Raw genomic sequence first — 25,110 nt, forward strand, 5'->3', positions numbered from 1 at the left:
ATCTTAATGGCAGGCGGACGGTCCGTGTTGTTTATTTGCAGGTGGCGAGAGAACAAAGAACGGACAGAATAGAGAAAGAAAAATAAAAGAAAAACTGCGTCAGAAAAATTAAATTATGTGCCCAAGTACTATTATACGCGTGCGTTTCTCTCGAGGGACAAAAAGTCTTCCACACAAAACTGGGCTCGCCCTCAATAATGGCTATTAATTAATTAGTATCGAACCGTCGGTGTTTGGTACATGTCTCTAAGGAGGCTGCCCCGTATCAGAATTTAATCTTATGTATCTTAATTGACAACGAAATAAATGGGAAAGCTTCGAAAAAAAATGTCAAGATTACGCGAGATGCCTGAACGATTCACGATAGCGAAAAGGAAAACACGTTCGTCGAAAAATCAAGCCTCGCATGTGTGCGTTTCGTTTCCAACCCTCAGTCGCGGGGGTTACAAATGACAGGATTCGAAGATATTAGAGGGCAACTTTGGTGACGCGCAGGGAGTGGGCGAGAGGAAGGAACTTACATGATACAGAGCGGTACGATCGGCTTTGCTCGACTTGTATGACTCTGCCGACGGCAAAGAGGCGTGCGTGTGTGTGTGTGTGTGTGTGTGTGAGAGAGAGAGCAGGGGAAAAAGCGAGGGGTGGAGTGCGACGGGAAAAGTGGGCGCAGAGACGAGGGTGGTAGGGTCACCACCTGGAGTTCCCACCAAAGGCTTTTCTGCGGCTTCGATCCCCATTGGCTCACCAACGACGGGCATTTCCCTCATCCCTCTTCGTTTCGGAGGTATTCACCACCCTCGTCGTCGTACCTGTCCTCCCTTTTGCGCACCAGAATTCCACCCTCGCCCTCCCCTCCCCCCTTCCTTTCTCACCCTCCCTCGCCAAATTCGCCGCAAAAGTTTTTCATCCGTACTCTTGCTTCTAAGGTTTCCTTGTTCTTCATTGAGGTGCTACTTAGATGATCCGCATCATTCAAAGCCGCCTCTTTGTAAGTTTCGATAATATGTCGGTTTATTCAGAAATAAGGAAAGCAACTTTATGAAATGCTTTTTGTATTGGACGCGTAAAGGTTTCTTTTCCTTTTTGTGTTTACCGGAGATCGCTTCTACGCGCGATTTTCATATGTAGATTTCGGATTCAGATTGTTCTTTCGTTAACTTTAAGTTCAGCAATGTATTTTACAAAATATTCATATCTATTTCTATCTTATAAAGTATATTTTTCGACAGTTCAGAATTTTTAGTGGATATTTATGATCCAAATTCGGAAAAGTAAAATTTGCGTAATACAGTAATAGTCATTCCTGTTTATTGCGCGCAGATTATGGTATTAATTAAAATTTCAATATAATAACAATAATTAACATTTTCGATACATGTACGATAGTAATCCCGTAATCCATTGTTTTTCTGTTTATAATGCAGAAATTTATTTTTTGATTTTGATTAAAAATTTATTCATTAAAATCCTTTTCCACAACATTTCTATTAATTATCAAAATCGTATTTATTATATAGAATATTGTATACATTCAGTATACAATACTGTCAGTTTTTATTCTCCTTTTATACACGTTGCAGGAACGTGGAGAATTTCTAATCCTCTTACTATATAATTATATATTTTTGATAAGGATAAGAGATTTTGTACACAGAAAGCTATTTTAAGCAGGGTAAGAATAATGAATAAATTTTAACCGTTCCCTGGGGATGTGAAGACTTTGGAACTCCTGCCACCTATATCGCAATTTTAACTATGTTTTTATCTAGAAAAATAAATACAATTTAATTCCACGTACAGTTAATGCCGAAAAAATATAACAAACTACAGCAGCAAGTAGGTATATATGTATACATAAAGTGGAGAACAATTATTGTTATTAATCTTTTTTCCACATCTAAAAGTAGGAATTCCTAAGGTTCCATATTCACTAATGTGTAATGTCTACAATTAAGAATTTAAAAAAATACTGTAAAAATTTAAACAGCTGTGGCTTTGAATAATATAAAATAAGAATAGTCAGATCTTAAATAATATAAAAAGAAGAGTAAAGTAAAATGACTTAATATTGCTATCCGTTTATAACGAGCTTGTGTAAAACCACAGCTATATAAGTGCGGCCGCAGGCGAATTCAGGCCGAACGATTAAAAACTTGGCCCGTAAAGAGACGAGGGCTATCTCCGATCTGTGAGAGCTGATTCACATTTGTAAAGCAACCACTGGGGGGTATGAGGACGTCATTAGCGAACGAGAAGGACTCCAAAGTTCATGGGATTCGATCGAAAAAGCAGGATCTCTAGGGACAGGACGCAAACCACTCGAGCGACCCTCAAACGGGATTAAATACCATCTTAGGTCAGTCAAAACGCACACGAAAATTTCGGGAATTAGAAAAGGCACTTTCCTCCCTAATGGGCACTTATAAGATTGTCCTCTCCTATCATGTTTTCTTAACGAGATTAATGTTGCGCATGAAATAAGCGCTATCACGCAGATATTGTACTGCGAAAGTCAACTTCTCCGAAAAAAGTCGGACAAATGTGCGATTTAAAATTCCGCGGTGTTTCGTTAGTAACCCGAAAAAAATCATCGCGGTGCGTCGAACAGGATGTGATATTCGACGTATTTTTAGAGCAGGATGATGAAGAGCAGCCATAGCCCTAAGCAGAAAATGTTTTCTCCCTGCGGGAGTAACAGCGGCGATATATGTATATAAAAATATACACGTACCGCATATCCAAAGTGGTTTAATAACGCCGGGCTCGCGCGGGCGCCGTTCTCGAATTTGCCGTGTATTTAATGCGGGCGGCTTAACGCGCGGCAAACCGACGGAAGCCGCGAAAAGCGGGATCGGTCGGTTATTTCCTCTCGATCAGCTGCAGTTTTCCCATCACCCTGCACAGCGCGGCGTATGTAGAGCGCGCGAGACAGTCCGCTAATGAATCGAAAATTTCCGCGCAGCTCACCGAGCGCATAATTATTCGACCGGTGCATCTGTAATCCATCGGCTATTCAGACGTTTCATTATTATCGCCGGTAAGGGAGGCAAGGGGATTCGATCTTGTGTATGTGTACGCGCTTATGCATGACTGGGAAAGCGATATTTCGATTCGAGGCGGTCTCTAATGCGTCGGAAAATCCAAATGCCACAAGGAATCTCCAGAAAACGCTTTTTATTGCGTCGAGCTGCATCGTTTTTAATAATCTACAAATTAATCGTAATTATTCGCAACAATATTTCCCGTTTCAGCGGCAATTAAATCTCGCCGACGTGTAAAATGTAGTTTCACGCTTCGCTCAATTAAATAGGTCACGATGCGGAGAGAAGATTGACAAAGAGAAATCTCGATTTCAAAAATTTAAATATGAGATTACACACAAAGTTGTCGAATAAACGAAGGATGGTACAAATGGCAAAAGAAAAGATCGCTAAATCGTACGAACGCCGCGAAATATTGTCGCGGATCGCGATAACTCTTCGGATGAGAATCTCGTTTGGTTTAATTCTCGGGGGGACCTGTCAGCTCGTCAGCCAGGCGAGAAACGGAGGCGCGACATCCAAACGCACGGGCGTTGATGCGAACGCGCGTTGATGAGCGTGTCCCGTGTTCGGTGAGTTTCCGTTCAGTCGAGCGCATTCTTGCGTGTACGCACACGCTGTTTTACGGCCGATACGCGGAAAATCCGTTGACAAACATGCTCGCTTGTTTATGCACGCGAACGAGTTTAAAAATTAACTCTTGCCGCGTTCTCACCTCGCCACATTTACATCCCATTTTTTTTCTCGTACTTATCGCGTCGCAAAAACAAAACTATCTCGTTATTATCATCGTATCATTTTCACTTGCTCTCTCATGTTTTACATGATGGTCCCGTTGGAGAAAAAAAAAGCTTCACGTTTTCCTCTCTTCTCGCTCGTGTGAGTTTCGTTTGGTCAAAATGGAAGGGAGCCAGAGAACGGACGCGAACAATAGGAGATCGTTATTGATGGAACGAAGCAACCCGGTAGCGAAGCATTTGATCCCGAATGCAGGTTGCGCTAATGGTGCTAATGATCATCGTATCCGTCATGTCGGTATAATAAAGCAGCTCGGTCCCGGCTCGTTTTTTTTTTCTTCTCTTTTTGCAACGCGAGAAATGCGGAAACGCTGTGTGGAAAGCAACAAATGACGTGTGGATTACGTTCGTTGCGGTATCGCTGACGAACAAAGCATGCAAAATCGTATTACGCGGAAAGCTTTAATAAGCGATGCAGTGTTATCAGGTAATACGATTTATGAAATCTAATAGTCGTAACAAAATGATCCAATTACATTCACGCGTGCGTGAAACGTACGCAACATTGTGCGATCGTATATTGGCAATCGGAGTATTGAGACAAGGAAAACCCTCAAAATCGAAGAAATTAACGAGCTATAAAAACACATTTTCAATACATTATCCTTAGATTCGTATAATCGAATTTACATCACGGTTTGAATTTTATTTCCGAAAGTCGATCGAGAAACTCTCGTGCATACGTCATCTCGTTTTAACGAGCAATATTAAAGCCTCGTTGTTAAAATACGAAAGAAATATAGCGTAGGCCGAGAACAGTGCGAGAAGCTCGAAGCTCAGCTCGATCCAGGATCGCTGGAAATAACCGGCTAACATGGGTTAATCGGATCCCATCCTGTTTGCGATTGGATTAAAGTAACTCGCTTAAGACCGGGGCCGAGTATAACCCCGGCATTGATCCTGTCGCTTAACCGAGTTACCTTCCACGATGTCGAGACGACGAATTTGTCGTTCGCCCGACCGTACGACACTCTGGGCACGCCGGCATTGCTCGCTCGTGCGTGTAGATTCGTTCCGAACGATATTTTCCCGATACAGGACTAACGCCCCCCGCGAAAATTTGCATTTTTATCCTCATTTCATGGGCCAGCGGCGATGCATTAACGCGAATTCGAAGCGCGCGGTAACGCGGTAACGCTAATAAAAAAGTATTAGCGACGCGTTCTCCATGAAGGACGTTACGTATCCTACATTCAACATTGAATGACACGCGATAAAGTGAGGTTGCGAAAAGTTCACAAACTTAAGTCCTGCAAACAAGTTTCGCAAACTTTATTCGCGACACGTCTACGTGACACTATCGAATCCGGATAACCGCATTATTACGACTAACACAAAAAAAGCCGATTTCAACGAAGCGCTCAGCGAAGCTTCCTCCGGTTTAACTCCCGCGGAAACATCCACGAACGATCCGCCCCGAGGTCGGGAGGAGTCAATCTCGCCGGGACTAACTTTTCAATTTTCCCTCCCAACTTTGCGAGAGGGTGTACTCTCTCGCTATATGCGTATATGTGAATGTACGTGCCCGATCGTGCAAGAGGGAAAGAGAGATAGAGAGAGAGAGGGGGGGGGGGCGTCGCTCAATTTCCTCGCTGACGAGCCAGGCGACTACCTGTAGACGGCTCGATTTATCACGGCCTATAATTGAACGGAAGCAATTTATTAATCGGCCTTGCGCGTCCAAGCAAATCGATCGTATCGCACCGGACAGAGCGAGAACGCTTCTTCTATTTTGAGCGTTTAGCTGGCCTCCAAGTATTTCGGTGTATCTCGTTCAGTAGTTCAGGTTAACGATAGTTCGACGTCCGAGGTGTGAAACGCATTATGTAAAAAGAGAAATCAAAAAATTATGGACGAACGAGTTTTTAATTAGTCAAATAAATTCAAATTCTCGGAGAAATTTTGCGTCAGTTTTTCCATTCTTTAGATCATTAATTCCGCCCTCATCTTGAGTAATTAATTTTACTAAGTCTCCGAGGTGCTTCCTCATGCGGCACGTAGCCAACAAATTTCCAGTTTGAAAATTTGAGACTGAAGTTTCACTCGTATCCCACTGGATGCATCGCGTCATATTTTAACGCCGTTTTTCTTATTTCGCGCCACTATTTACCACGACAACGTAGTTACGATGAGTATTTTTCAACGTCTACTGGTGATATTTTTGCCATGCGCTCTAGATGTGAGTGAGACCGGCGCGGCGATGCAACCGCGCAACAACGACCGCGCTCTCTCTACGGTAATTGTCTGAATGTTTATCGTTGCGTACAGTTTACGTTAAAAAAAAAAGTAATTTGCGAATTATTAATTGACATAATTATTTTAGATTATGCGATTACTTTTAAAATATACTCGTCACTCGTCTTTCTCTTTTTGCGCGCGGCGAGGAACTAAATATAAACTCGCATTAATCCTTATAATTGCACATACAATTCTTTTTGCAATTATTCCAGCTCATAGGATCGCGTGTAAATCGTATTGTATAAGGTATTATTGTATACCGTGCACACAATTGCACGATTCTATTCCAACGAAGTGTTGTTATTCCCGCTCGTTCGTGAAACTGCGATTAGCAGCAAATTATCGACGCGTCAGTGCCTACATCGCGCGTAAACGCACAAACTTCCGGCGACGAAGTGAAGGTGTATGAAACTTCGTTAACTCCCGCGTTCGTCTTTCTTCCTTTTTTTTTTACGTCGTTTACAGTCATAAAAAAAAACGCGCGAGTGCTCTCGTCCGCAACTCCGTCACGGAGGGAGGCTGTCTCGCGAGACGTCTGAAGCGAACCGAGAACTCGACCCTTCCCGCAACGGAACGGCACGGAACGGCAGCGAAACGTGTTTCCAGAGGCCGGTCGTAAAAGTCTTTAACCCGTTTCGAGACGTGACCACTCTCTCTAAACGTATACCGCAGCTATACACGTTCGCGATGACGGCCGAAAGTTTCCGCGTTTCACGATTCGGCCGAATCGCCCTCCCGAATTCGCGAACAGAGTCGCGGCCTAAAGGAGCCTTTTCCCCTTCGAGGAACCGTCGGAAAATTTCGCGTAGCACTCTAGCACCAAGGTCCGAGAAAGGTTCTTAACGGGGATTTAAAAAAAAGGGAATGTCGGCGTGCGATTGGTCGCGGAGGAAAATAGACGGCCGTAAAAACAGCGGACATAAATGGAACGGACGTTATAGAAGAAAGGGATACTCTGCTTATATTCGTGGCGTGAATACGGTTTTATTCGTCCCGAATCGCATCATCATTAAGCTCGGAGTGGATATCGCGCACTTGTTTGGATAATTTTCAAGAAAGATCTGCGGCGTACCCGTGACTAACGATGTTCCTCGCGGTCTTTTGACGCGCACGTTGTTTCTACTCGTAATTAAAATTCGTCAACGTCGTATTATGTACGGCGCCCGTAACGCTAACGTCCATTATCTTCGTAATGGACAATTAAAAACGACATCAAGGGACCATACGCGAAAGGAACTCGCGCGCCCGCAATTGCAGCTTGTGCAGCACATAAAAAAAAAAGAAAGGGAGACACGTCGCGGAACGGTTATCTCGTCACGCTATTGCAGTCGCCGTCTGTCGACGCGCTTGCGACCGACTAGGGTCGAGCTTTTCACTCGCCGAAGGCTCAACGTACGTCCGTCGCCCGGCCGGCCGTCTTAAACTTTAAAGGATGCTGCACACGTACGAGGGATGAATTTCTATCTCTCGCCCGTAACGCCGGGAGGGACGGAGGAGACCATGAGACGTATTAACGAGGAAACGAGATTAACGTTTCGCGCAAATTGGATGTTCAGGAAAAATGGCAATCGCGCGGGCACGAATTAAAATGCGCAATCGCTAACGAAATCACGAGATTAAACGAGAGTTCGATCGCGGCTGCGGCAGATATTCGGCCAATTTCGGAACGCAAATCCGTCGTAGATACGAGCGGTATATAATCCACGTAAGAGCACTAAAATAGAACGTAATGGAAGCCGCAAATAATTGATAAATTATCAGCTAATTACAATAAATAGATTAATGCATATTTTGATAAGCACTCCGTGTATAATTATTTTCCACGATAGATGCAAGTGGATGAAAATTGTCGTTGCCGCGTTTTCTGTGCTCGACAAGCTGAGCCTTTTTTCCCTTCCGCCCTCTTGTCTCGAGCCTCCTGATATCGTACCGTTACTTTAGTTTCTCTCTTAGCCCGTAAAATTCTGCGAGGTACGCTTGCTTGCAAAATTGGAACAAGCCGCGCCCTCAAGTCTTCTCTTCGAGACATTTTCGTCGTGTAGCTCGTTTTCGGAAATACACAGGAAATAAATCCGTGGCAAATTATATATCGTGCACGTTAATATCCATTACCCGTTATAAAATCTGAATCTCTCTAAATGACAGTGATATATCCATTCAAGAATTTCAAATAGTGTATGTTACGTCGTCCTCGTAGAATTCACGATATGTAGTACGGTTGATTCGAATTATAAATTTTTAATCCACGCAAATTCTCTCTTTACACGCTAATAACGTACGTAATACATCCACCCGATTCACATTTCACATTCGAGAATCAAGAAAGATTGAATTATATTTGGCTTTAAGGAGATACGCTTTCCTTCGTTTCCGACGTTCTCCTGAGTTTTCCGGAATTCATTCTCAAGCAGTTAGACGACATGGATTTTCAGCGGAATAAAAGCAGAATTATTATTTATTACCGAAATGAGAGACGATTCGTCACGCACAAAAAGCAAGCGTATTAAAATGACATTGGCGGACGCAAAAAGTGGGTCGAGTTTCGAGGAGACGGCAGATCGTATTTAGATAAACGGGTGCGTTGCACGCGATGCCGCGAGCGAGCGAATCGATAGCTCAGCCCCCGCGAACGGTCACGCATTCCATGCATCCGCGCATTTGCATAATGGAAATTTCATTTCAATCTAAATACGCGCGTGTCGCGTAACGCGCGACCGGCGCGGCGTCGCGGCCGAGTATTCGAGCACGTCTCCTTGCGAGCTCTCGATGCGGTTTCGACGAACGCGAGAAACTTGGCTTCAAACTGCCCCGAGACTCGCTAACGGGAAATTTTATTTTCTGCTGTTTAACAATAAAATTGTTTTCCTCGCGCGAATCGTACTTGTAAGAGAGATCACTCAAAATTAACATTTAACAACAACTCGCGGCAAGGTCAATCGTTTCCGCGAATTACCGGACACTTCTGCACCATCGTCGCGCTTTATCGTGGGAACAAAGACTCATGGACGAACGAAAGAAGAATCGTTAGACTTGCGTAAAAAAAAGTTATCGCGAATACGGAAAGAGAAAACAAACGCGGTACAACAATTAGAGTAAGTATATGTGCCGTTTGAGCACAAAACAAAATTCAAATGATCGATTTCTTTTTTACCCTTTACCTTTCCTTCCTTTCTTCCGTCATGTGATCATCACTTCCGCCAGCAATGGGCGACGACTGCTATTGCGGGATATAACTTTAATTGAATTTAAATTAAATTAAAAAAAATATATATATTAATATTACCGTCATTAGTTAAGTATTACGTTTCCCCGCCCGCGGCATTATCGTAACCTTCTGCCCTTACAACTATTTTCACTCCCGGCTCCGACCTTTTCCGAGTTCGCGCGACCCCGTGCTCCGTTTTGCAGCCCTTTTAACAGCGCGTCGTTCACTCGGCAAATTAATTAGCCAAAAATTGAAATTGTCGCCGTTAATCATATAAGAGTTCGCCGAAAGGATTTTCCCCTTCCCGTTCGCTTTCTCGTTCTCCCTTTCTTAATTAAATTACATGTACGAGCGATTGCGATTGATGTCTCTGAAAACGGGCACCGTGGCACCTCGCGGATATTTTCCTCGCGCAAGAAACGAGATTCTAGATGAAAGACAAACAGGGACTCGGGTTACAAATACTCGGTGATACACACTCCGGTACCGAAAGCATTAAATACCATCGTACATTTACTCTCTTATCGTTTATTTACGAGATAACGATCTCATATCAATTTTTATAAATGAATAGTGACCTACATTGAGATAAGATTGCAAGAAGAGTATAATATTCATAATCTGGCGCAGAATATTTGGTATTTTTTTTGTCTACTCTCTCTTGATAATGTACACATTCACGGAAAAAAAAGGTTTTGCTGCAACAGCAAATCTATTTGTTAAATATAGGACAACTAATATTTTTTGCTGCGAGAGCTAATTAATTTTGCAATAATAGCAAAACATTTTGTTGCAATAGCAAACAGTTTTGCTGAACTTTGCTATTGCAGCAAAAGGTTTTGCTATTATTGCAAAATTAATTAGCTCTCGCAGCAAAAAATGTTAGTTGTCCGTATAGTAGCAAATCCTTTTTTTCCGTGTTGCGTTACGCTAAGCATATCGAGTTTAACGCGAATTTAACGGACAAAGATAACAATCGAATCCGAGAAACTCAGGTGGGATAATGCGTCTGCCGTGTGTCGAAGGGCCGCGTTCGTCGAGGATTAAAAGGAGATCTGGCTGATGAGCACGCATCAACTGAAATCCTAGGAGGTTCCGGTGTAACAAACGCCTACGCTAGTATTTGGATACTCTGCAGGCACGGCCGCCGGCTGTCGCTTTTGTAGATCGAACACCGGCCGCGAAAGTCGGAGGCCGCCTAAGGGCGGAGACCGAGCAAACACAGCGGCGGGCGGCGAATGGGGAAAGCTCGCCGACAGCGCGCGCACGAGGATTAAACAAAGCGCGGCAGAAATACATTTCTAATGCCGGGAATAGTTGATCGATAGTTGTTTTCCTTTTCCTCCGTTTCTTTTTTCCTCGCCGGGCCGCACCCTACGCCGGATATCCAGCGTAGAGAGGCGCGGCCCCTACGGGCGCTCGCGCCCGTTAATTAAAACGAAGAGAAACAGAAAAATCAAACTCCGGCCAATGCGTGTCTAACTGACTGATATTTGCGCGAAATTGAAGCATGCGCGCGGTGGGAAAACAGCCTAATGGCGAATCAACAGTACGGAAAAACCGCCGGCGTAGAACAGAGAAAGAAATTCGCGTTGTTCAATATTGATAAATAAAGTAGACTGTTTTCCAACGATCTACGCGCCTCCCCGAAGGCACGTGCGTTATATTTATCTTAGGGGCGTAAAAATATTTTTATTATTATAAAGTTTTTTGCACATAATTAAAAAATACATACATTGCATTGAATAAATGTGTCATATCCACACAATTTGCGACGGACTTTTAAAACGCAAACGGCGGTGGCAAACGCGACAAGTTTTTTGGACTTCCTACGAGCGATAGGCATTTCCTTCGTCAAATTGAAGCCCGCGAGATAAATCTCGCTGGTCCGAAGGGCCGATACGATAGGGCCGCGCGTTCGTGTCGAATGGCGCGGAAAATCCGCAAGCGGGAGGCGAGAGGGGACGGCGGCGCGGGAATTTGCGAGATCGAACAAAGAGACCGTTCCGGTAACCAACTTAACCGGAAACTTCGAATCAAAGCAAACACGGCGAAAGTGCCCGCGGGGGTCAGGCCGGCCCGGGAACCGGCGGGTTCATCGTGAAACTCGATTTACTACTGCGTCGTAATGGACATGCGCTTCCTCTCGTCCTCCCCATCGTCCCCGTCGTTGTCCTCGTCCTCGTCGTCGTCGTCGTGGCCGTTTGTTTGCGTGTAATTGGGAAGCTTAAGCTCGGGTGTACGATAATAACGCGAGTTTCCCCACTTGATCGAGTTACTTAGGGATTGTCTTAGCCGCCGCGGGCGGACACGCCGTCGAAAACGCGGTCGGGGAGGAGGGCGAATCGCGATTCCTGAACGAGGCCGCCGGTGGTCGGGAAATTGCATTTACGAAACACAGAGCGTGTCTGCGATTTGCCCCGTAATTCCACCTGGGAGAGCCTTCTCAGCTGCGGCTAATGGTTGTAACTGTTGCCCATAATTTCCTGATTATTACAATTGTAATTCCTGTTCATGATGGTTACGGTAGTAAGTAGTAAATCGTATTGTCCACGTTATCGCATTTTGGGTAAATTAGATTCCTATTCGTTAGATAATTACGAAATTATCGGACTGCAGTTCGAATGTTTTTCTATAACGTATATGAACTTTCGTTTCTCGTAAAAATATATAGATGAAAGAAGGTTTCGGCAAGAGCAAGCAGTGTCGAAATGAAATTCCACGCAGTTTGTCTACGGGCAACCAAGGAAAAATAGTCGTGTGTGCGAAAGACGATCTCATCGCGCGAGACGATCGAAAATTGTCGGTCCGTAAACGACCGATGAAACCGCGTTCTGTTACGTACGAATTTGTGAGAATCACCGGGTCACCCGACTGGCTTTCAGTGTGGATCGCCGACGACGAGGCTTTGTCGACGCGCCCCCCGAGATTATGCGAGTGCATTTAATGTTCGCGTGCATACCCCATGCATACGCGCACTGATAACTCTAATACGGTGGCGCACAACAGGTATGATAATGCGAATCGAGCCGGGCCGCAGTTTATACCGGGCGGGGGATTAAAGTAATGCATCGATGCACCGGTTCGCCGCATTGAGCCAGATGAAGAGATTTACCCCTCGTGCAAATTACATACGCATTAGCGGCGGCGATGCTCGCGCAACGCGCGAAATTCCCGCAAAACTGCACGTGTGCGTATGACGCATCGCGATCTTACATGAGATATCTTACATGAGATATATCGCCCTACAAGAGCGATACTGACATTGGGATAAGCCTTCCGATCGTTTATCTCGATAAAATTATTTTCAACTGTGTGCATATAAAACACTTTTCAAAGTAAACTTGAGATGCATTAAAAAGCATTAAAAAAAACGTGAGAATTATTTATCCTTTCTGCGAGAATGGTTGTCGTTACGTTTATGTCGTGCATGCAACGTGTAAGATCGAAAATATCTTGCACGGCGAATACTCGATACCCAAGGTAATCCAATTTTTGTTGAAGTTGTTCGCGCAATGAAGATGTATTATGGTATAAATAGAGAATTACCCCGCAAGACTCGCGTAATGTAATGATGGTTGAGCAAACATTCCTTTGAAGGAGTTCTGTGTCCGCTTATAGCGCAGTCATTTAATGGATTCCGAATAGGGACGCTTCGCCTATTGCGTATCTCGTGCAAAGCGTATGCTGCAATTAACCACGCTGATTAGGCAATGCGCTTTGAAGCGACATGCAAACGATGAAAGGTTCATGCATTCCATATATATCCCTGATTTTGTACCCAAAGGATTCAAATTTCTCGAAACGCAAACGAAATAACGAGATCGTAATGGCGTTATCGTATTCTAATTAGCGGAATTAATTCCACTCTTTTTATTACAGTGTACGAGCCGAAAAAACCGCTTCGAACAAAAAAGAAAATTAAGAATGCTTTTAATCTACACAATGCGCGTAAAGATATGCACAGAAATATATATATATTTTTCTATATAAACGAATTTTTAAGATTGTTAAACACATCAACTCAAAATTTTGCGCTCCAATCATTTTGTTAATAAACGCAGCCCTCCCCCCCCCCAACAAGTAATACTTTGAAGCAAAATTGGAGGAAGCGATCGTTTATCGACGTAATGAGTAATCACTTTTGACTAAAACGATGTTTTAGCAAATTACAACGAAGGGTTCAGCGGAGGAGTATGATCAAATCGGGAATACAGAGGGGTGGTTAGACATCGGCATAGGGGAAACTAAAATGAGTCGTGGGAGAATTCAAAATCGAAACGCGCCATCAAATACGCGTTCGAGGGATTTACAAGTTATTCAAATATTCCCCGCTCGGTAAGCTATGATGAATACTCGGTGTTCCAATTTAATCCCCTTTCGAAGCCCCGTCCATCCTCAAATCACATCCTTGCCGCTCGCACGACCCCTCCCATGATTTCAGACGATTCGCCATTAATTCGTATCGAAAAAATTTTGCGCGAGCTCGAGGAACCGCCGGCATGAAAAACACCCCCTCCGGAATAATTTGCGGTAAAGCGGATTTCGGTGCACCGCCAGTAAATTCAAACGAATCATTGATCGGCCTCTCTGGCACGAGCACAAACGTTAAAGCGAGATTTAAAAAAGATAGGATAATATAATCCCGTATTATTTAAACGTAATCGTTTATCAGTAAAATTAATGAAATATTCCGTGAATTTTCAGCTGACATTTACCAGATATGTATTTAAATTATAAACAGACCTTTTTTATATATAAACCCCTCTGCTTTTTAATACCGGGTTTTGTATGACGATAAGATATTAAAAGTGGATTCTGTTATTATTAAATATACGTTATTTCGAGAAATATAGTTATTAATTTCTAAAGTATCAAAACGCGTGAAACCTGAATTTTTTTGTGTATTTTAAACGCGAAGAGAATATACGAAGTTTCGGTATGCTGACTATCTACATTGTTCAAAATCTGGCACGGTATACACAATATGAAGCTGTTGGCCCATTTTTTGCAATCCGTGCTTACATTGCTGAGAGTAATCATTGCAACTGGAACTTGTGGGATTTTGTAGAGACATTGTGACAGTGCGTTGGGCGTGCGTTGTTCGTTTTTATATAAAGCTCTATTTTTATGCGACGGAAATAGCATAGAACAATGTGAAAGTAATTTATAAAAAAAAAACATATAATCCAACTTTTTCTCACGCAAAAAATCTTCAAATTAATAATTTTCTTCATTACTAAAAATTAAGCACGAAGCAATAATATATAAATATGAAAATAATATAGCACATGTAAATAACATTAAATTTAATATTAAATTATGTAATATTATATAATCTATAAGATAATAAAACATAAAACATCATTTTCTTTACATTATTTTTGTTCCATTAAACTTATGACGAATATTCGTGTCGAGATAATGACGCAGCCATACTTCTCCCAAGAAAATTGATTGTAAACGCGTGGATAAGAGATACGAAGCAGCCGAGGATATCTGAGGACCACTTACCGCGATTGCATCGCATACGGGCGCGAAGTCGAGAGATGGACAAGCGTCATTATTTGAATACGCCGTCGCGTTGCCGACGACGCACGTCGCAAACCCGCAGAGCTTCATGAAACGATGTTAACCTTCCGGCGAGTATTGTCGCACGTGCGGGCAGGGAAATTAATACCACCAAAGCGAATTTGATATTTTGATCACGCAGGCCGGAACGACGCTCGCGCGCGCTCGCGTAATTTCGTTTATGCGTAATTGAGCGTGCTCCGGGAGAGATCGCGGATGGTTAGTATCGTTCGTAAAACTCGATCGCGCCGCTACGATAGTTATGCCACGAAATTGGTCTGAATTTGCCATTCCGTCGGATTTTGATCCAACCGTGGCGCGCGCAGTAAAGAGGAAGCATTAAAATTTATACAAACCAAATCACAACTACTGAAACGTGAAAGATAATTTATTTCCTCGCTAATGGAGGATTTCTCTTTATACCCGAATACAAGCTTTCAACAATATTTATATTTTAAAAAATAAAGTATTAAATAATATATAAATGATCTGACGAATACGATAAAATTCTGAGAATCAATGGAATCCGAAACCACCGAAAAAAAAAACAACCGAAGCAAGGGAGTCCGTAAGTGCGTTTATAAGCGCAACATCTATGCATTCTATGCGGATAACACGAGAGCGAGACAAGCTAGTCGATGGGAAACGTCGTTCGATAAACCGAGACTGCAACTCGATATAAACCGGCTCTCACCGTACGAAATAATAGCCTTGCAATGCGTGTAGCGTCACAAACGAGCATCGATAGAAAGGGCGCGCTGCCGGGTGGGTCAGAGAGTGTCGAGAATGACGGTACATCAAGGGGTTGCGTTTCCATGGGGTAGAGAACACGGTTCGCCTTTGTCGCGACGTGGAGTGGAGCGCGGCGCGGGTAATAATGGATAATAATGCTTAAACGGACGATCGCCAACTCGACTGGACTCAACTCGAGTCGAATCGATTCGACCGCGTATCGGCGATTCGATTGTCTCCGCTATTGCACGCTATTGCATCCATATCGCGCCGGTCGAAACGCGTCATGTGGCACAAACTCTCTCTCTCTCTCTCTCTCTTTCTCTCTCTCGCGTGCTGCAGCACTCCCATCTCCGCCTGGCAAGTGTGCAATGTCGCAGAGCACGTGTAAACGGCGTCGTTGTACTGAACGACGTCGTCGTTCAGTACAACGCAGCGCTGAGAGATTTTGCGATCGAGCAGCCCGAGTAAATAGGATATTCTTCCGCGGAATTCTTCTTCTTTTGTGTGTTAATTCTATATCATTACTTTTAGCCTGCGCTACTGTCAGCAGCAAGTAACGATTTACAACGATCTTGTATGCGTCTTTCTAAATAGTTTGAAATAGACAGTCGCGTAAACGTCTGTAATTAAACTGGACTTACCTGATTCTTGCCTTTGAGAACAAGTACATTGGTGACACGGCCGAACGGCAGACCCAGATGGATGATCTCTGCCTCTGTCACCTCGTTAGGTATGTTCCTAATATGAATGACTCTGGAAGGTTTGCCGCTGTGACTTTTGTCGAGCTTAACCTGGAACAAAAAGAATGGATCCCTGGTGAGTTGTCGGATAGAATGAGCTGAGAACTTAATGTCTAGCTCACCATAAATATATAGCCCAGAAAGGAAAAAAAGATATAATGGACTCATAAATAAGAAAAGATGTTAGGATCATGTAACATCTAAAAAAATAATCTTGTTATTGTCCCCCCCCCCATGCCTATATCCCGTTTGTTGTATTGTATATATACAATACAATTTAATAACTGTTTAAATATAGCTAACGTTTAACGCTTCAATGTACATATTTACATTTATCCAGTTTATTTCGTATGAACCCCAATATAGATATTGTAATAACATTTGTAATAATCTTGCATATATTCCTACCAAAGATACGCTATTATTATACGCGATTAAATGTTTTGTCTTTTAAATATTATATATTGGGGTCACAGGGATTTAGTATAATTCGTTTTTTGCAAAATCCCTTATAGGAAATCCATAAAAAACCGGGATATTGTAGAATAAATAACAATTATTAATATAAATATAAATATAATTTATATTATAATATATTTATAAATATAAATTAATAAAAATTTTAACTCACAATTTCACTCAACCTAGGATTTTGCAAAATCACTAGTAAAATTGTGTAATTTTTATTCATTCCATAATATCCCGGTTTTTTTGTGGATTTTCTAAAAATTTTGCAAAAAAAACGAATTACACGAAATATAGATACACTTGCGACATATAGATACACAGATTTTGCCGGAGAAGTTTAATAAATCTCTTTTATCTCCAAGACGGGGTTGACCAACGATTAGCGAAAATCGATAAACACAAAGACGAAGATCGAAGTTATCGCTAACAAAACAGGGCATAAAGACGGTGCAATCTGCATGATTAGTGTATACCTGCACTTGATACTATAATAAAGAGATAATGTCAATTTTCCACGCTACAAAACCACCGGATGGGGAAGGGTCATATCGCGCTCTTACGACGCGGGCGCACGCAGGAAACGAGCCTCCGCATGGGTTCTAGGAGAAAAAGATGCGGTTAGCCAGCCCGGCAAAAGTTTCACTCGGGATTCATTTTCGCGCGCGAGGCAGAGAGGAACTTATCAAATTCCCGGACGAGTTCGCAATCCCGGCCGCTTATATTATTCCATATGCGGCGGCGGGAAGTCGAAGAACGCGCGAGATATACACGTACGTATATACCCTCGTTGCGTACGTGTGTGTACGCACACTTAAGTGCTCGAAGCTCGTGCTGCCGGGGGCGGTGTTTTCAATCACAGCTCTATCTAGTCGAACTCGAGAGCACGACGCTTCCACCTTCCTCGCTTCGGAAAGAACCCTCCGAAAGCCATCCTCCTCCTCCTCTCTCTTGGCTTCACCGTCACTTTTCCTCATCTTTTTTTCCTTACCGCTTTTCCTAGCCCGTTCCAAGGCTCTCTTAGGAACGTCGCTGAGGTTTAGTCGGGCTTAACTGATCGGAAAACGCGCTTCTTACCGGGTTAAGGAAGATGGATATTTCAGAGGCGCCCCATCCTTAATCCCCCTTCCCTCTTTCACATCCCGGAATGGAGCTCGAACGAGTGGCGGATATTTTTATTTGAGCGTGTCAATCGATACAAAGTAAAAGAGAACAAGAATAAGCGGATAATTAAAAATAATTTGTAGATTACGAGTTATTAGCGGATAATTGATTTAATTAATTAGTTGATCAATTAATCGCGCGAACGGGTTTATGTGTATGGCACAGGGGAAATATAAATATTTCACGGTAATGAAATAGAATACAAATTAAATGGAAATTTTCAAGTTATAACGTGTTCATTTCATAAGCCGAATCAATTTACAAACGGAACCACATACAGTCACATTATATACTGCCTATAAAAAATGTAATAGATCAAATATTATCTAGAAATGATCGATAATTTTGCTGACATTCAAAAATATATATATGTATATTTATCCTGAAAATTATTTGTAAATTTTCAACTTATATGTAAGGCGAATTTGTCTGAATACTTAATAGGAAAATCCAGGGAGAGTTAAACGGTTTATTATCCCTCATAAACACCGGGGTTGACTGGCATTAACTCGACTATAAGAGAAGGTCCGGCGAGTTGTGTCCAACAGTACTCGACTACCTGTGAATGAATTAAAAATCAACCCTGGCCGACGTTCCTTTACGCTCTCCTCAATTTTACCGACGTCCCTTTTGCGACCACGCTTTAATCTCGCTTGTACGAACTGCCGCGACGACGACGACGGCGACGACGACACAACAATGAAATCAGATTATAAGCGAGTTGACGTGCCGTATCGCGGTGGTATGCCGGCGTCGTAATAAGGCGGCTTCCATGACGAGGGTGGCCGACGATAACTCGTTATAAAAAGTGTTTCTAGCTCAACAGGTCAAAGTCGCAATGGAACGACCGTGATTCAATCGTTTTGGCTGCAAAACTTCGAGAAAAAGATATTCTTTTTATATTTCTTTACAACAATGAAGCATATACAAGAATATAAAAAGATAAATAAGGAAAGAAAATCTCAATCAATTGTTAATAATTGCTATTAGTACCTTGTAAACCTTATATGCAACAAATAAAAAAATCAATCACCGAAACTGGATCTATCAATTAGAAGCCCTGTCTTAACGCGCGAGAAAACAACTCCATCTTGTACGCTCTTGATTCTACGCGAAATAATAACTTCCTGATTTTCTTGATCGACTCTAGTTGGAGGTTTCTTCGTTAAACGAGAAAACAAATGGGAATAACGGAGCAATCAGCAGCAGTGCTCTCCTATGTCTATGTCATAAAGTCGATTGCAACACGGTAATTATGTTACAAAAAACGTAAAATTAGTTGAAACAAGCGTTAATCATATATTGGAGGAATCGGACCTAAATACGAAAAAATGACGGCGACACGAAAAATTCCGCGAGTGTTAATTCCAGGAAGGCCGAGATACGACGTGAGTGGACGTCGAATTCAGGGAAGAAGGGCCCTAATTGCTCGGTGTTTTTCCGACGTGTACGCGGAAATCACGCCGCCGTGGAGAAACGCGGTCGTCGCGTAAACAAGATTCGCTTCAAGTGACGTTCATTTACCGTCGAGAATGGCCTCAAGAATCACCACCACCACCATCCCTCCCGTCGAGTCTGGACGACGCGCGTGTTTCCAGGTTCTCCACTTTGATCGTACATAGGGTGAGACTAGCACCCTCGTCCACCTTCGACCCTTACTCATTTGCTCGACCACGTTCTAAAACGTCACCTCGGAGTCCCTAGTTGTTCAATACGGTCGCACGTGTGTCCATTTTTAACAACAATGATCACTGACAACGCGAGAAATTTATTTGATTTCTAATTTTTTTCCCCATGTTGGAAGTGAGTCGGAGGTTTGCTCCGAAGTTGCCTCTCTCCTTCTCGTTATCGTCCGAAGAGGCAGGCTTCGTTGGAGCCGATAATTGGGCATAATAGAGGCAATTCGCGGAAAATCGTTCGTAGGAAATAGGCCATGTGAGCCTCGTGCGTCACAACGGCGGGCGCCACCGAAAGTCGAACGTGACCCTGCGATCTGATTTATTGACAAATGCGCCGCTGTACGGTCGCGATAGCGTGCATTCTTGTCTGACACGGGGGCTATACATTTTCCGATGTTACATATCATCATACACGCCACACGCGTGATTGATAAAAATTTCCAATGGCAATTTCGACACGAGAAAAAGAGGAATGGCGATTTAATTTAAAGGTCCGTGATACAAAATAATTCGAAAATATCTCCAATTTTAATAATATTAATAATAGGATTATACATTATCCTTTAATGTCCGAGTTATTTAAATATTAAATCCAACTCTCATTGGCCGTAAAATTCGAGCGCGCGTGAATTATTCAGACGCGGAGCAAATTACGTTGTCGCGATTCCGTAATTACTGCAAAAAGATAGTATATCCGTATTTTTATACGCGCATTTTTCTAATAAAACTCTACACGAGCACCCAAGGTGCCGTAAAGCAGAAAGCAGTGGTAATAGTAGATTCGCCGTAGGATGTTGCAAGGAATTACAGAAGATGCGTTACGTCCGATGCGAAGTGCGCCGGTAGAAAATCTTGCGCGAACGATAAGCAAGTGATCGTAACTCTCATCCCTTGCGCGTTCTGTACATGCCAAAGGTAAAGCGTGTAAAAGCAAAGTTAACACGTCAATAATCTTTACGGCGCCGCTACTGCAAGCCGCCGGCTTTAAGGGTATCTGTAAATGAGAGCAGCCATCCGCAGCGGATGCTGCCTATTACACAATCATGTCAATCATTAAAAACGATCGTTACGGAAAACGGCGGATAGATACACCAATGAATCGATATCGCGAGTTCCAATTCGAATATTTTGACACACGCGATAAATGACGATCAATCTTTCAGCTAAACAACAACCCCTTTTTCGCTGTCAACGATTATCGCGGATTTACAAAAAATATATGATATTAAAAGAAATATAGTTACTAAACGCGAGCGTATTTTTTGTTATTTCTACTGTAAAAAATAAAATTCAAAATCCAGTGTGTGAATTAAATTATTTTGTTTACAGTACATAAGAGATATTAGTTTTACCTGTGTAGAAAAATAATGTTATATTCATGAAATTGTTATATGGCTTAATGCTACATATGGTGTAGAGAAAGAGAGAGAGAGAGAGAGAGAGAGAGAGAGAGAGAGAGAGAGAGAGAGAGAGAGAGAGAGAGAGAGAGAGAGAGAGAGAGAGAGAGTAAAATAAATAAGTACATTGCGATCTGTTATTGTACAATATTACGAGTATAACAAAATCTCATGTTACTAAATGCATTCTCTTGTAACGCGAGAATTTTTTTTCAGTAGTATAAAATAATCGTATTTCTGTTTTACGTATTTTCGTAAAAATCGTGATCTATATAAAGAAATGTTTAGATTATCTTGCAGAATTTATTATATAAAAGAAAAGGTATTTCATAACGACATTAAAGGTATTTCATTAAAGATCTATCATAATAGCTATAAACCAAACACAAGAACATGCAGCTATTAAATATAATTGAACAATAAACATTTAAAGTATGGCAAAGAATCGCGATAAAGAGACGATTCATATATTGTACATTTATTTTTCTATCGCGCGTTAAGAAACGTGCAGTACCGAGAATCCACGTTCCGTGTTTCACGAACATTACACAACTTGTGCTCCACATAGTGCTGCATATAATGCAAGATCAATCGCACTAAGCTTTGCGCTTCTGTCTCAAGGTTACAACAGCCGTATGTTGCAGCCGCGCTGCGTTCATTGTTGTGTGTTTACGTGGCGCCTTGCATTAATAATATAATTCGCGTACACTCCGTCCGGAGCATGTAAGATAAACGACGTATTAAGTCCCAATTATCTGCCGCGGGCTATAATACAAATTGCCTTCGATAAAGCGATCCGAGAATTCGCGGCGATAAAGCCGAGAATCCCGGATATCGCTGGAAAGTAAAACGAAGACGGATATATTCTCCTTTCGCGTTCGATACTGCGAGATCCAGAAACGTGCCCGATATAAAAATGATTACGTATCGATCCCGAAGGACGCAGTTAAACGCGGCATTAGCCACCGAGGGGGCCACATCGTGGATACACTTGAGATCAGAAAACGGTCGAATAAAGCGCAAAGGAAAAAAAACGGGGATTTCGATCCCGTAATGGGCGGTCGGATACGTCCGCCTTATTTGCTCGCCCCCGTGGCACTTTCCAAAATGAGGGAAAGCCGGGGAAAAGCACCGTGGCTTTTCGCCGTTTTCGCCTTGCCTTTTGCACGAAGATAAATGTTGCGCGGCGAGCCGCGTAAATCTTCGACCTCGTTCGATGATAATTGATAAGAGGGGACACTCCGGATCGACGTTCGAAAGCAACCTTTCTCGGCCAGCTAATTTCTTTATAGGTTTATCCTTTTCCGACGCACAAAATGCAACTCTCCCCCAATCGTTACAGAAACAAAGATACAGAATCATACAAATTATTAGTACAGGCGTGTAGGACGATATATTTCGTAAAAATGTTATCGCGAAATTGTTGAAATATTAAGCTCGTGTTTGCAAATTAAACGAGGAAACAAACGGCCAACAATACGATCTAAATCAAGATGTTATATTAAAAATAAATGTTATTCATAAATGAATTGAATAAACAGTAAATGTTTCGACTTCACTTAACCTTCTCAGTACTAAAATAATTGAATAATGATAATCATAGAAGAATTCGTCTACCATAAAATTTTTCGTAATTAAAACGAATAATAAATAACATATTGTTTGGAATAAATTAAAATTTAAAAATAATAACAATAAAATACATACACGAAATACGAGATCACACGAGAGGCTATAAGACAACGGCAAGAAATATAATCCTTATTTTTTTTAAATTATATAGGTAGATATTAAATAATTGAAATCCCGAGTCGTTAAAATATGATGGTTATCGCGAAATATTCGTCGGTATTTCCATCGAGTGTGCCACAATATTTTATTTCGTAGACTATTCTGTTTTTGAACGAATATAGTTTACAGCACTAGCGGTAATGGAAATAGAACTCGAGGCGAAACGTGAAAAATGCTATCGAAAAACACGAACATTTTCGTATCGCGAAACGAACGCATATATCGGGAGAGAACCGCAATTTCGCGCCTATGTAATAGTTTTCGACGTTCAAAGCTCCGGCAAACGTCAAACAAATATTTTCGTAAAGAAAAATTGCAAGAGTCACGTCGCTCGCTTCGTATCTCTGTGGATCGGCAAAAACGAATAAGTTTCGGCGACGAAAAATCATCTCGACGCAAACGGGATTCAAACTTAGGTCCCACGTGACCGCCCATGTTCGCGTTACCGATAGCTGACGCCATGTTGCTCCGGGCGCTTCGCGCGAAAGGACGACTGAACGAACGAGGCACAAACGAGATATGTATATCTCGAAACGCGGCAAGAAGCCGGGAGACGAGGTAGCGCGCGAGCAAGGTGTACTTACGTCGAGGAAATCCATGCGCATCCTCAGGTGCGAGCCTCCCCTGGCCCACGTTTCGTGCTTGATACTGCCGCGCATGCCTATCGAGCCGCCGAGCGCCAGCAGGTGGTGAGACTCGCGATAGACGTCGAGCGGCACCGGCTGGCCGACGACGCCGATACCGACGCCGATACCGACGCCGACGCGGTCCACCGCCGCCATATCCGCACTCCCGAGACTCTTGTTAACGAGCCGAAACATAGCCAGTAACCCGGCCGTCGCCGCGGACGCCGACAACGACGACGACGCGACGCGCGGCGCGGCGTCCGTCGCGCGCGAACGTGCCCACGGAACAACGTGTTGCGGCGCCGCCGGCCGCGCCGCCCGGTCGATCTCGCGTCGCCGCTCGGCCGGCTCCGCCGCGACTCGGCGAGCCTCGGCAAGCCTCGCGCCGCTCCGTCGGCCCCGCGCACGTCACGTGACGCTGCGCCGGTCTCTGCGTACATGATATAAACATAAATAGAAAACGTGCTGTAATGCGTGATTTAACTTCGTTGAATCGGTTGAATGTTCGTCCCCCCCCCCCCCCCCGAAGATGCCTCGATAAATTCGCGCCTGACGTTCTTCCGTCTCTTTAACAAATCAATTTTTCCATCTCGTTTTTTGAACTGTCGACGCGTGCTTATACATTCACGAGCGCGTGTCGCGCATATGCGAATGTATAATCTGTGTATGTAATAACTGATATAAATGTAAAATCAATTAAAGCGAAAAATGCTATTTACAGTCTGGACTGGATCTTGGTAGCCTAATAATATTGAGTGAATTTTAGCATCAAATTTTAATTCAATTTTATCGATTTAAGTTCATTTACTGTTCCGACTTGAAGCTGTGTTTTAAAGACAAAAAATCGGCGCGCAGTCTACTGAGTTCGGAAAAAAGTATACATATATAAAATTCACGTAATATTATTACATATTATCAAAATCCAGCCCGGACCGTAAATGGCATTTTCTCTCTAATGTAAAATATGTATAGATGCAAGGTGTATAATTATATCTGTGAAACTATAATATATAAAACATCTTTCCGTTTAATTTATCATTTATCATACTCTGATAAAATAACTAATGTATATTAAAACTGGTAAATTATGATTAATGTACTCGACTTATATCTGTAATTTTTTCTTATATCTATATATTTTATAATTTTTATAACTATAATTAGTTACATGTATATTATATCTGTAAATAATTTTTATATTTAAAAATTGTATCTTTAATTTATATCTATAATTTTTTTATATCTGATGTAATTTATTTTAAACTATTATAGAGAGCAAACAAACAATATGCAGAATATTCCGAAATTACGCACCTCTAATACTTTTTTTCGATCTTGTACATGCTTTTAACAATTCAGCAACAATGAAAGGAAAAATGAGCAGTAATGCAGTAAACGAAGGTAAACGAAGGTATTAATCACGTCAAAATTTTTTATTAGGTTCAGGCTGATAGGCAGAATTTGTTTGCAGCTTGTCCCGGAGCGAAGTTGCGCTTATTCGATTTGAAACGAAAGTGAAGCTTTAAAGCTGCAAGGCCGTTTAAAAATTCTATTTCATGCAAATGAAGAGAGGCGAGAGATGCGCGTGTGCCATGGCTATAGGTTTCGCAAATTCCGATACCTCGTAAAAGGCACTCCGGTTTGTGTCAGCGCGCTCACGG

General features: G+C 42.4%; 1 protein-coding gene across 8 annotated transcripts in view; it reads right to left on the minus strand.

The window, feature by feature from the left end:
• Positions 1-25,110, minus strand: part of Heph (polypyrimidine tract-binding protein 1 heph) — a 384,945-nt gene that overhangs the window by 76,170 nt on the left and 283,665 nt on the right. For all 8 annotated transcript variants that reach the window (XM_071698916.1, XM_071698922.1, XM_071698919.1 and 5 more), the window contains one exon: positions 16,229-16,378. In XM_071698916.1, the coding sequence (XP_071555017.1) occupies positions 16,229-16,378 (150 nt within the window). The remainder of the gene's footprint in view (positions 1-16,228; positions 16,379-25,110) is intronic.

The sequence above is a fragment of the Temnothorax nylanderi genome, unplaced genomic scaffold (genome assembly GCF_030848795.1).
Source record: "Temnothorax nylanderi isolate EJ_2023f unplaced genomic scaffold, tnyl_v1.0 TNYL_tig0017_pilon, whole genome shotgun sequence".
Classification (NCBI taxonomy): domain Eukaryota; kingdom Metazoa; phylum Arthropoda; class Insecta; order Hymenoptera; family Formicidae; genus Temnothorax; species Temnothorax nylanderi.